This window comes from Medicago truncatula, chromosome 3 (assembly GCF_003473485.1).
Source record: "Medicago truncatula cultivar Jemalong A17 chromosome 3, MtrunA17r5.0-ANR, whole genome shotgun sequence".
In the NCBI taxonomy this organism is placed as follows: Eukaryota; Viridiplantae; Streptophyta; class Magnoliopsida; order Fabales; family Fabaceae; genus Medicago; species Medicago truncatula.
This window is the reverse complement of record NC_053044.1, coordinates 49,051,920-49,063,091: the sequence shown is the minus strand read 5'-3', so window position 1 is coordinate 49,063,091 and position 11,172 is coordinate 49,051,920. Positions and strand designations below refer to the sequence as shown.

At 28.8% G+C, this 11,172-nt stretch overlaps 1 protein-coding gene across 1 annotated transcript; it reads left to right on the top strand.

Annotated features, from left to right (window-relative positions):
- Nucleotides 1–471: 471 nt before the first annotated feature.
- LOC11424392 (uncharacterized) lies at nt 472–1,213 on the top strand. Its single transcript, XM_003602789.4, has one exon. It carries the CDS (start codon nt 580–582, stop codon nt 1,060–1,062), a length of 483 nt encoding a protein of 160 aa, XP_003602837.1. The 5' UTR covers nt 472–579; the 3' UTR covers nt 1,063–1,213.
- The last annotated feature ends 9,959 nt before the right edge of the window (nt 1,214–11,172 follow it).

The following is an 11,172-nucleotide window of genomic DNA, read 5'->3' as shown; positions in this document are numbered from 1 at the left end:
GAAAAAAAATCTTATATTTTGTGTTATTCTTCCTAAACACACTTAAAAATACCTCTATTTAAATTTCGTTTTAGGCCTATAAATATATTGGGTTAGTGGTGATACAAGGCATGTATAATATATATTTTTCCAACGGTTTATTATTGAAATATATTTGCTCTTTTCTTAAGGCTAATCTCCAGCTTTATTATAAGTTGGGAATATGAATACGAAACGACTACGTTTTAATCATTTACCACAATTCCTCCACAAGGTTGATTTGATCTTGTCGACGCCAACCCATGTTTACAAATTGAGAATTTCCACGCCGCCCCATAGAAAAAGGTTTGGTCTTTTTCACACACATAAATTATAAGGCATGATCACAACCACCGACTCACTCCACCTGTTTCCATCACTATCGTCCATTTTAAAATTCATCCTAGGAATTTATCAACTTGTACTAAACCGTCAAAAAGACCATTTTGAGGAAACTCCCATGAACCATCACAGAAACTCGAACACACCCTCATGATATAACCCTCTGTCTTTATATATCCAACCAGCTTGTTCACATTATAATGAAAAGACAAGGACAACATGTTCAACCTCAAAGGTTGTCGTTCTAAGAAACACCCTAAACATATTCAATCACGCGGTGTATGTTCTATTTGTTTGAAAGATAAGCTTGATCAATTATCCACATCTTCTAGTTATAGCTCTCAAAAAACAACCTCATCCTGTTGTTCTTCTTCTACTTCTTCTTTGTCCTCTTATTATTCTTCCTCTTCAGCTTCTTCTTGTTCTTCTCCAATGCATGATTGTTCTTTCTCTACCGAGGGAAAGACTTCTTCCATCTTTTTGTTTCACAAACAAGGCGGACTCGTGAAGAGCAAATCAATGGTTGTTGTTCCAAGAAGAAGAAAAGGAGATAACGAAAGCAATGATCGTCATAGTAAAAAAAATGGGTTTTGGTTCAAGTTGTTTCATCCTAATAAGAGCAAGAAAATGATGGAGAATATGGGCATTTTTAAGGTGGTTCGTACAAGTTCTGTAAGACAAACTGTGACTGTAGCTAGCTAACACATAGTGATATATATATGATCGATCAACATTAATTGATTACTCTTCTTTGGTTCATTAGTGATTCTTTCATTCATAGTTCATCTTTCCAATTATGTGTAATTTTCACAAATTAAATCAGAAAGAAAATAATAGAGATAATATTCTTGAATTTGCATTATGTTTATGACATTAATTTCCCCTAAAGAATATATTTGTAGAGACTAAGTGAGTTTTAGAATTGACTAAAAATATAGTATTATGGAGTAATTTGATTGGTCAGTCTATATAAATCAAATCTTATGTGTATATAAATGTTTAACTCCAAGAGTTTGATCTAATGGTATAAAATCACGTCTTGAATTTGAGAAGTTGTGGATTCGAATTCCGTTAGTATTTTTGGAGGATCATAAATATATAAATACATATAAGTGTTTTTTAAATGCAAAAGTCTTTCATGTCTTATAGTAAAACACCATCTTCTCAGCATAAATATTTATTAGAAAAATCTCATGTTTAAATCTATAAATAATCTATAACTCTTGTTTCTAGATTTTCTTTCAGTTTTATCTAAGCTACTTTTTTTTATAACATTATGGTAACAAACTATTTATAATTAATTAGTTAGAGAAAAATATATAAAATTATAAATAACTATATTATTTAATAATTTTATTTTTATTTAACAAACACTTAAAGAGAAACAATAAAGGAAAAGAGATCATACAAAATGGGAAGAAAAAAATTAGTACCATGAAGTTTTATTGGATATTTGTGTGTTTTGTAGGTAAAATTAAATAAAAAATTAAATGTTGAGCACATATCCAACAAAACTCAAGGATAACGAAATGTTAAAAAGAAAACAAAAATGTTTTATAGCTTGCGTGTAAATAGATGCACATTTTTTGTATGAAAAAATATGTAGACTTGTGTAACACCCCGTTTTCTTAACATAAAAATTTCGCATAAATAATCAGAGTTTTTCAACATAAACGGAATGTCACATTCTTTTCTTAAAATCATAAACTGAATAAATAACTATTTATCCTTTAAAATTCAAATACAAGATCTTTAATACTTCGCAGCGGAATTTATTTCAATAACTAAAACAGTCTTTGGCACGAAGGTCTCTTCATAAATGTCTCATAAAAATCCAATCTAAAAACATAGTCATAAATCTTAAAAAACAATACGTAAGGAATAGAAAAGCAATAACAAAGTTCTCATCCCGTTACGTATCAGAGCACCTAAGACACACGAGAAGGAAAGTTCACACGACATCAACTATTCTTGGTTACCTGTTAGTTACCCATGGTGGGCAAACAGAAGGGGTGAGATTTCACAAACAATAATATTAAGCATATAATTCATCAATTACATTTAACAACATAAGCATCATCAATCATATTTAACAACTCATAGACAACATCATGTAATCATCATAATATTCATCATAGATAATAATATATCATAATTCACTTCTTTAATAGTTCATATAAAGAATCACAGCTTTAAACAATTTCATGATTTAACAACTTAACAACTCGACAACTTGACAACTTAACCTCTTGACTATGCAACTTAATCTTCTAATCATGCATGTGGTACCAATCTTTGAGCGTAAATAGGCTCCCAGGGCATCAAGCCCTCAACTTTATTTGAGCGTAAAAAGGCTCCCAGGGCATCAAGCCCTCAACTTAATTGAGCAAAGGCTCCAGGGCATCAAGCCCCCAACAATGAAATGCTAATGCATGGACTCGACCTCGTAATATCTTAAATCGACAACCTCTTATATAATCCAATAATTTGGAACTTCATCATCTTAATCAACTTAGACCGACTCATGCAGCTTAGTTAAATAACAACAGCAACACAACAGTATACAAAAACAGCATGACATAATAATATCAAATGCAAGTCAACAACGTCTCAATTATTCACATATAATTCAAGTAATGCATATACAATTATATCACAATATAACAACATCAAATAATAATCAACATCTTAAAACATCATATATACATATAACACTTCATCAATCATGGACAATATCGTATTCACAAACATATACATACATATACTAATTCATCAATCATAATCAATTATTCACTGTGACCTACATTCAGTAATTTGACCATAACTCAAATTCTATAAATCCTTTTGAAGTCAAACCAACGGCATTAGAAAGCTAACATTTATACCTACAACTTTCGTGTTTACACCTAAGACCAATTCTGTACCAATCAATACCAGTTTTCATTTCAAATTCGGACAAAGTTGTGCTGAAATTCATAAAAATTCACGGTGACCTATGTGCAGTAATTTGACCTTAACTCATAAACCAAAATTCATTTTCAAGTCAAAACGACGCCACTGGAAAGCTAACACAATTATCTACAACTTTCATGTTTACACCAAAGGCTAATTCAAAACAGAAACGTGTGAAAAAGACGCAAGAACATGAAACAAAGATATGCTGTCACAGAGCAACTCGGGAAAAACACACTTTTCAACCCAAAATCCCAATTTTAACTTCCCTATGCCCAAATTTGATGCCAAAGTTTGTCTAAACATTTATATACATCAAAAGAGACTCAAAACCACATAAAACTTGACCCAAAACATTATTTTAGAAAATCATCAAATAATCACTTTTAACCCTAATTCCCAAATTCTCAAAAACGAAAACCTACAGAATCAATGACTTAAGATTATTGAATGTTAGTCCCACCCTTACCTTATAGATGAAAATCACAGCACTCATAGGTCTTCTCCCTCCTCTCGGCTTTTTCTCCCTTTTCTCCAAAATTGATCGTACGTTATGTTTTTTCTAAACTAGGTTTCTCCTATTTATAACCCTTTTTCTATTTTATCTTATTTCTCTTTCTCCCCCAAAACTCTCTAAAATCTCATAACAAACTCTCAACTCAATCTTATTTCTATTTTCAAATCTTAATCTATTAAATAACAACATAAACCACTTAATAAATCACATAATCAAATAAATATATTTTAAACTCTTTTTAATAAATTTTAGACTCAATTAAATAATTAAATAAATCAAATAATTTAAAGAGGGCGTTACAACTTGCATTTAAGGCTGGACAAAACAACATAAGATAGAATATCACATGAATTGAATAATTTTTGGTCTTATATGATTTTTATGGATAAAATATTATGTTGCTGTTTTAAACAAATTATACGTGGGATAAAAAGTTGTATTGTAGTGAGAGATAAAAATTTCAGTTTTTGTCTTATCTTTAAAACAGTTTTATAAATCAAACACGGTACAACTAGATCAAATATATTTTTTACTTAAAAATGTTTTTAAAAAATATCATGCATATATATATATATATATCTGTGTGTGTGTTGGTTTTTGCAATAATACACGTACGATAACAATACGGATATAGTATTGAACTATTACTTTAAAGAAAGTATTAAACTGTTGATTAAATTAATGGTGGACGGATCTGTATCTCATAGATTATTCCTGTAGATTTGATTCTTAAATTTATATATGTCACATGTAATGACCTAGCGGTTGTGGATCTAGAATAAGAGTAGAAGTCTCATGGAAATGGAATATCCAGTTCGGTATATTACTGACATGACTTGGCTCCAGCAGTTTTTTTATTTTTTATTTTTTTAACAAAGCAAGACTAAGCATTTCATTGCCAGTAATAATAAAGTCAATACATACATATACGAATATCACATAAAATTAGGTAGTATATAGCTTAAATTTGTGGTCATCGACCTAGGTAGCAAATAGCAATATCATTTGCTTTAAATAAACTTGTAGTTTGTAAAGGAATATAAAATACAAATGTCTACATTCTAATAATATATGACACCAAATTAATATAGAGGCATGTTATTGTGAATACGTTTAATATAATTCACCACATGCTTGCATGAATAGAGTCTAACTAAAAGAGTCGAACTAACTTAAAATATCAGGTAATCCATATATATTTTCTCCTTCTCCAGAGTAAAGAGGATTCTTTTATATATTCTTTGAGCAAGAACAAAACAAACTCTTTTTTGAAACATAAGCACAAAACAAACTTTTTTTATGACAAAGAGCACAAAACAAACTTGATCACCCCTAAAGTAACCAATGCATGCCATCATGGCACATTCAACTGTTAAAGAAATATTAAAAAAAAAAATTAAGATAAATTGCTTTGTAAAAATGATGTGTATTAATTAGAATTTGACTTACATGTATACGTTTTTTACATGCATTCAATTATATGTCATTATGATGGCTTTCAATTTGTTTTTCTATAAAGTATTCCATAAAAAATATATAAAAAGTGGATTAATAGCTAGAAATTCAATGAGTGGGAAATTTGAGTCAAACCCAGGTCCATGTATGTATTATACAATATCTCTATCAATTGAATTACATTCATAGAGACAAACACAAATTTTTAATCACGGTAAACGTATTAAGAAATCGATGTTTAATTTAAAATTAACAATTATAAGATTTAATGTATTCTTTTTGACAAATTACACTCATCTCTCTTGAAGAAGAAAAACTTGAGTTGTTCTATGTTAAAGTCTATATCGTCATTTTTTATATAAACAAAATATGATAAGAATCGTACAACTTTTGGAAAATAAATATAACTTTATTTTATTTTGTTTTAGTATAGATGACAAGACAAAAGATGGGTTGACTCCAATCAAACTCATTTATTTGTCTTTAATTATTTAGGTTATAGACATAACATAAATAATAAATAATAAATAATAAAAGCCAAATAAATGATTTTTATTCGTGTCAATTCAACGGCGTAACTTTTCACTCACCTTTTATTAATGAAAGATTCTAATGGACCTCTCCATCCCTAACCTCCCAAATGTCACTCACCAAACCATCCTTTAGAAACGAAATTAATGTTTTGGCTAATGAAATGTTGGGGGTGAAAATGAAAGCATTGTGTTGGGGGTGTGAAGATGAAATGATGTTGGGTTGTAAAAAAAAGTTGAAACAGCTGATGGGCTGAAGTTTAGTAATGGTTTGGACCTAATTTGCCTTTATTACTATATATACCCCTTTTTAACCAATTAATTCTATATACGCCCCGACATAAAACAAAATGTTTGGGCCCCTACGGGCATGGGCCTAGGGAGCCGTACCCCCAGCCTATGCCCTGGGCCGACCCTTGCTTAGATCGTCTCCAATAGGGGAGTCTTAAATTTTTAAGACTTGGTATCTATTAGGAACCCCCATTTGGGAGAAAAGTTGTTGTGAGTCTTATAAGACCCAATCTTAAGTGGGAACCCCACACTTTAGTAATATTAAAAAATTGAAATGTAGGGATATAAAGTTAATAATGATATTTGATTAGTGGGTCACATTTAAAAAATTTGTGTGAGATGTTGGATTTAAGGGATTGAGTGTTTATTAAGTACTATTATTATAAAATTATAAATGAATGATGTGTATACGTGAGACTCATTTAAGTACCAAAAAATATGGATGTCGCCATTATATATGATCTTAGATCTCAATTCCAAACGGGATTATCATTCATCACTATTCAATTTGATTGATACTTTTCAATTTTTAATTTTGATTAAATAAAATAAACAAGAAAACAAAAGGAACGCACCATTTTACATTTGCCCTTCCATGTTATATTTAAAGAAACTAAGAGCTTCTTTGAAACACTTCCCAAAAACTCTTTTTTAGTTTTTAAAAACTTGAAAATTAAAAACTTTTTTGCTAAACTATTTTTTAAAATTATAATTTTGGAAACTGTTTTGAATTTTTTTAGTTTTGAGGACTAAAACTAAAACATGTAAAAGGATAACTATTGTGATAAGATGACTTGTATATTTCAAAAACTGAAAACAAAAACTATTTCAAACAGACTCTAAATTTTTTGTTTTGTTTTGATTGTAATGAAAATTAAGAAACTCGAACAAATTCCAAAAAACTTCTCCATTTGATAGTCTCTGTAATTTTCGAAAAACTTTGAAAAACTTCCCAACTTTTTTAATTCCGAAAAACACATAAAAAATTTCCATTAATTTTATAAAAACTTTGAAAAACTTCTAATTTATGACGATGATGGGGCGAATGAATGTGATTTTAGAAAGAGTTTAAATTGGTATCTTTCATAGTTTGTAGGGGTAAGAATATGATTATTGGGGCGTAGGATAATTTTTTTTATTTTAAACCTTATATATAAATACTTTTTAGTTAACCTTTCTAACATAGGCAATGCTATCTACACCAGTCGTGCTTACTAGCCCAAACTATTCTCGTGTTTTTGACAAATCCAGTCCTTTCTCTTCAATGTTTCACGAATCGAGTGTTAACTCGCCGAGTTTACCGAATTTACGTTTTTGGGTATTAAAATTGTGTCAACTCGTAGGTAAACTCAATTTCTGGTAAAATCGAAATGTTTGACGAGTTTGACTCGAGTTAACTCGGTCAAACTCGGGTAAACTCGAGTAAAATATTATAGTTTATAGTTTAAATGAGTTGTTTTTTGAAGAAAAATATTATTTTTTTATCATTTATAAATATAATGATTAAATCTTATTCACCAAAATCGTCTACGAAATAAAATTGATTTTTTTTTGAATTTTTAACGCTCATAATAGAGAACTTTGATTATTTTATATGATAATATGTCAAAAATTTACCATGATTCGTATAAACAATGAATGATGTGTTTTTATTTTTATTTTTATGAAATGATACTTTCTAAAATATAAATGCTGGCAAATAACTATTTATTTCATAAAATTAATCGTTAATTTATAGATTTAAGAAGCAAGAATACCGATACACCTCAATTTGCGAGTGTACAGTATAAGTTCCCTTAAATTAAACTCTTGATGTTACTAAATGTTGGAGACCATAGGTTGGTGTTGTTGATGTGCCACACTTATTCCATTCCAAAGGGACAATAATGATAATGAAGTTCTATCTTAGTGGTTGCTTATACTCCCATTAACTTATCGTGCACATTGCATTCACTTTATTCTACAAATTCCCCAGTCGTGTTGATCGCTCATTAGCGTTTTCTTCGCCATTATCCATCAAATTCAAAATGCTACACCATAACTTAATGTTTGTGACCACATAATTTCGATGCAAAAAAATGGAGAAAATGACAGCGTTTCTAGTTTAACATATCATGATTCATACCTACTACCAAGTCCTTACAGCACCATCAAAATTTATCATCATCGTCATCATTTGGTGTTCAAACTTGGGTTATGGAATCATTAGGAGGACGAAATCATGCATATTGTCTGACATTTTCTTTTAAGAAGCATGCTAATATTTTGAATTGCGGAAATTAAATTTATAAGTTTACACGTATTTTTCATTTTAAAATTATTTTTCACGAAGATGTCAAGTTAGTATCAATTTTTAACAATTGTAACGCAAAATAATACAAATTAGCTCTTTCCCCTCTTTTGCTCCTAAAAGAAGGAAAATAAACAATCAAGTGGTAGCAATGCACTCTCTAAGTTGCAACATTTCAACAAATTATCTTTTTGTTTTTTTTTTTGGAAAAGAAAAAATTATCTTTTATTGATTAAAATTCATATATATCTAACCAAATTATGTGGGTCTTGTAAAATTGATGAGACTCACATATATTTTAACCAATAAAAAAGAGTGTTGAAAGTTTATACTAAAAAATATGGGTATGTGTTTCTATCAGTGAGATAACATTGAAGTCCAAAACAAAAACAAAAAGATTAAGATAACAATAATCCATTTTTAAGAGGAGGATAAAAATAATCTTAAAATGTGTAATTTATTTAAGGAGCAAATCGTCACTTTAGTCCCTGACTCTGTCCCTCGCTGTCACATAGGTCCCTGATTCAGGATTAAATACAAAGAAGTCCTGACTCTGCACTTCCGTTATCACTTTAGTCCACGACGTTAAATAATTCTGTTAAGTGTGTCACAGAGATCAAAGTGAAAGTAAAAAATGGCCAGTTTAGTCCTTGAACCAAAAATCAATATCCCCAACTTGAATTTCAAATCCCTAAATGTCATCCCTTAAATTGAAAATCTCAAATCCCTAATTTATTATCTTATTTGACAATATTAATATAACATTTTTTTCTTCAAAATATACCATTATTTTATTTAAAATTAAAAAACAGAGATTAATAATATCAACATTTTTTTTACACAATCGGTTGTTTAATACTGTGTTTTTTTGTCAAAATATAGTGTTCTTTTATTTAAAATTAAAAAATAGAGATTAATAATATCAACAATATTTTTATTTTTTTTACACAATTGGTTGTTTAATACCGTGGACAAAGTTTTATCGTTAAGCATAAAAAAACACATAAAACTTTCAATACAATTTAATAAAACATACAATATTCAATATATATGAAGAAAAAAAAAAGTACAATGTTTAGAAAAAAGTCACTTTTTTTTTTTTTACAACAGAAAAAAGTCACATATTAGGTACCGTTTGACCCAGCTTTTTTTCAGCTTTTCTAAGTTTTTAAGGAGAAGCTAGGCCAAACACAATATCAATAAAGTACCTTCGAAAAAAAGTACTTTTTTTAGAATGCATAAAATTGAATGGAATGAGCTTTAATTAAAAGTTGTTGAATGCTACTTCAAAAAACTATTTCTCCCCAATTTATTTCACAAGCACCTCTCTTCAACTCCCGCCGGCAACCTTTTGTTTTATTTTTTCAATATGCTTTTTTCTTCCATTTTTTATTTTTTTTTAACCGGTCCATTTAATTTTTTAATGAGGTTCCATTTAAGTTTATTATCTATTTTTTTAAGGAATTTTATTATCTTTTTATCACTTATATATTAATTTCAATATCTTTTGATCATCACAACCTCGCAAATATTTGTATTCACGCTGTCAATTAATGACACCGAATATTTTTATTCCCTTTCTTCAACCACGGAAATACACACACACGTTAGCGTTTAGAGTAATACTTTATGTTCTTCTTTCTGTTTTTTTTTTTTGTTATGCTAATGCGTATAATTTTTGTTAGTATTGTGTAATGCGTATAATTATTTTTATAAAATTTTGATTTTAATTAAAAGTACAAGTGTAGTTGCCTAAAAAAATTATACTTATATATAATTTACACATTTATATTGTAAGAAACTATGCATATCTTTTTCTTATTAAAAAAACTAAACATATCTTTTTCAATGATACCAACAATGTAACAAATATAATATTATATAATATAAATTCTTATCTTTTTGACCAACACTAAAAATATGGTATTCTTATAACAAAATTTGTTATAGAGTATAATTGGAAAAGATACTGTACAAATTTGTATTCATGTTACACAAAATAAACGTCATTGAGTAAATATAGTATTGGTAAAAATATATCTTTTATATTTTAAACATTTTTTCCCTCAAAAAAATATTTTAGACATTTTTTTATTTATTATGTTAATTCATAATGAATTCAAAGTTTTTTTATTTACAGACAATGCATAAATATATGCAAGGTCCCGGGTTCGAACCCCAGACACCACCAAAAAATAATAAATTCAAAGTTTTGTACAATATTTTGCCAAACAGCTTTTAACTCAAAAATAACTTTAGAACTAAAAAAAAAATAAAGAAACCAAACAGCTTTGGCCTTTTTCTTAAAGAGCTTTATTTTAACTTTGTTTTAAAGTAGCTTTTAGACCGAAAAAAAGCCTGGCCAAACGGTACCTTAGTGTATATTTAGGGATGACATTTAGGGATTTGAGTTTCAAGTTAAGAATATTGATTTTTGGTTCAGGAACTAAAGTGACCATTTTCTACTTTCATTTTAGTCCATGTCATACACTTAACAGATTATTTAAGGCTAGGGACTAAAGTGATAACGGAAGTGCAGAGTACTTATTTAATCAGGAGTGAATCAGTGACTAAAGTGACCATTTGCTCTTTATTTACGTTTATCTTTTAATTAATTAAAAAAGAAAAGAAAGAATGAGAGAGAAAAATAAGGAAAAGGCCCCGCACAAAATCTTAGAAGTAGTAGGAAGCATTAAAAGAGGAGTCAGTTATGCAAAAGGAATTACTCGACTGAAGTGATCATCGTGAAATAAATATTCAGATATATAAAGAAACCG

Coding starts and splice junctions, on each gene's coding strand:
- LOC11424392 (XM_003602789.4), top strand. CDS start 580: ATGTTCAACCTCAAAGGTTGTCGTTCTAAGAAACACCCTAAACATATT.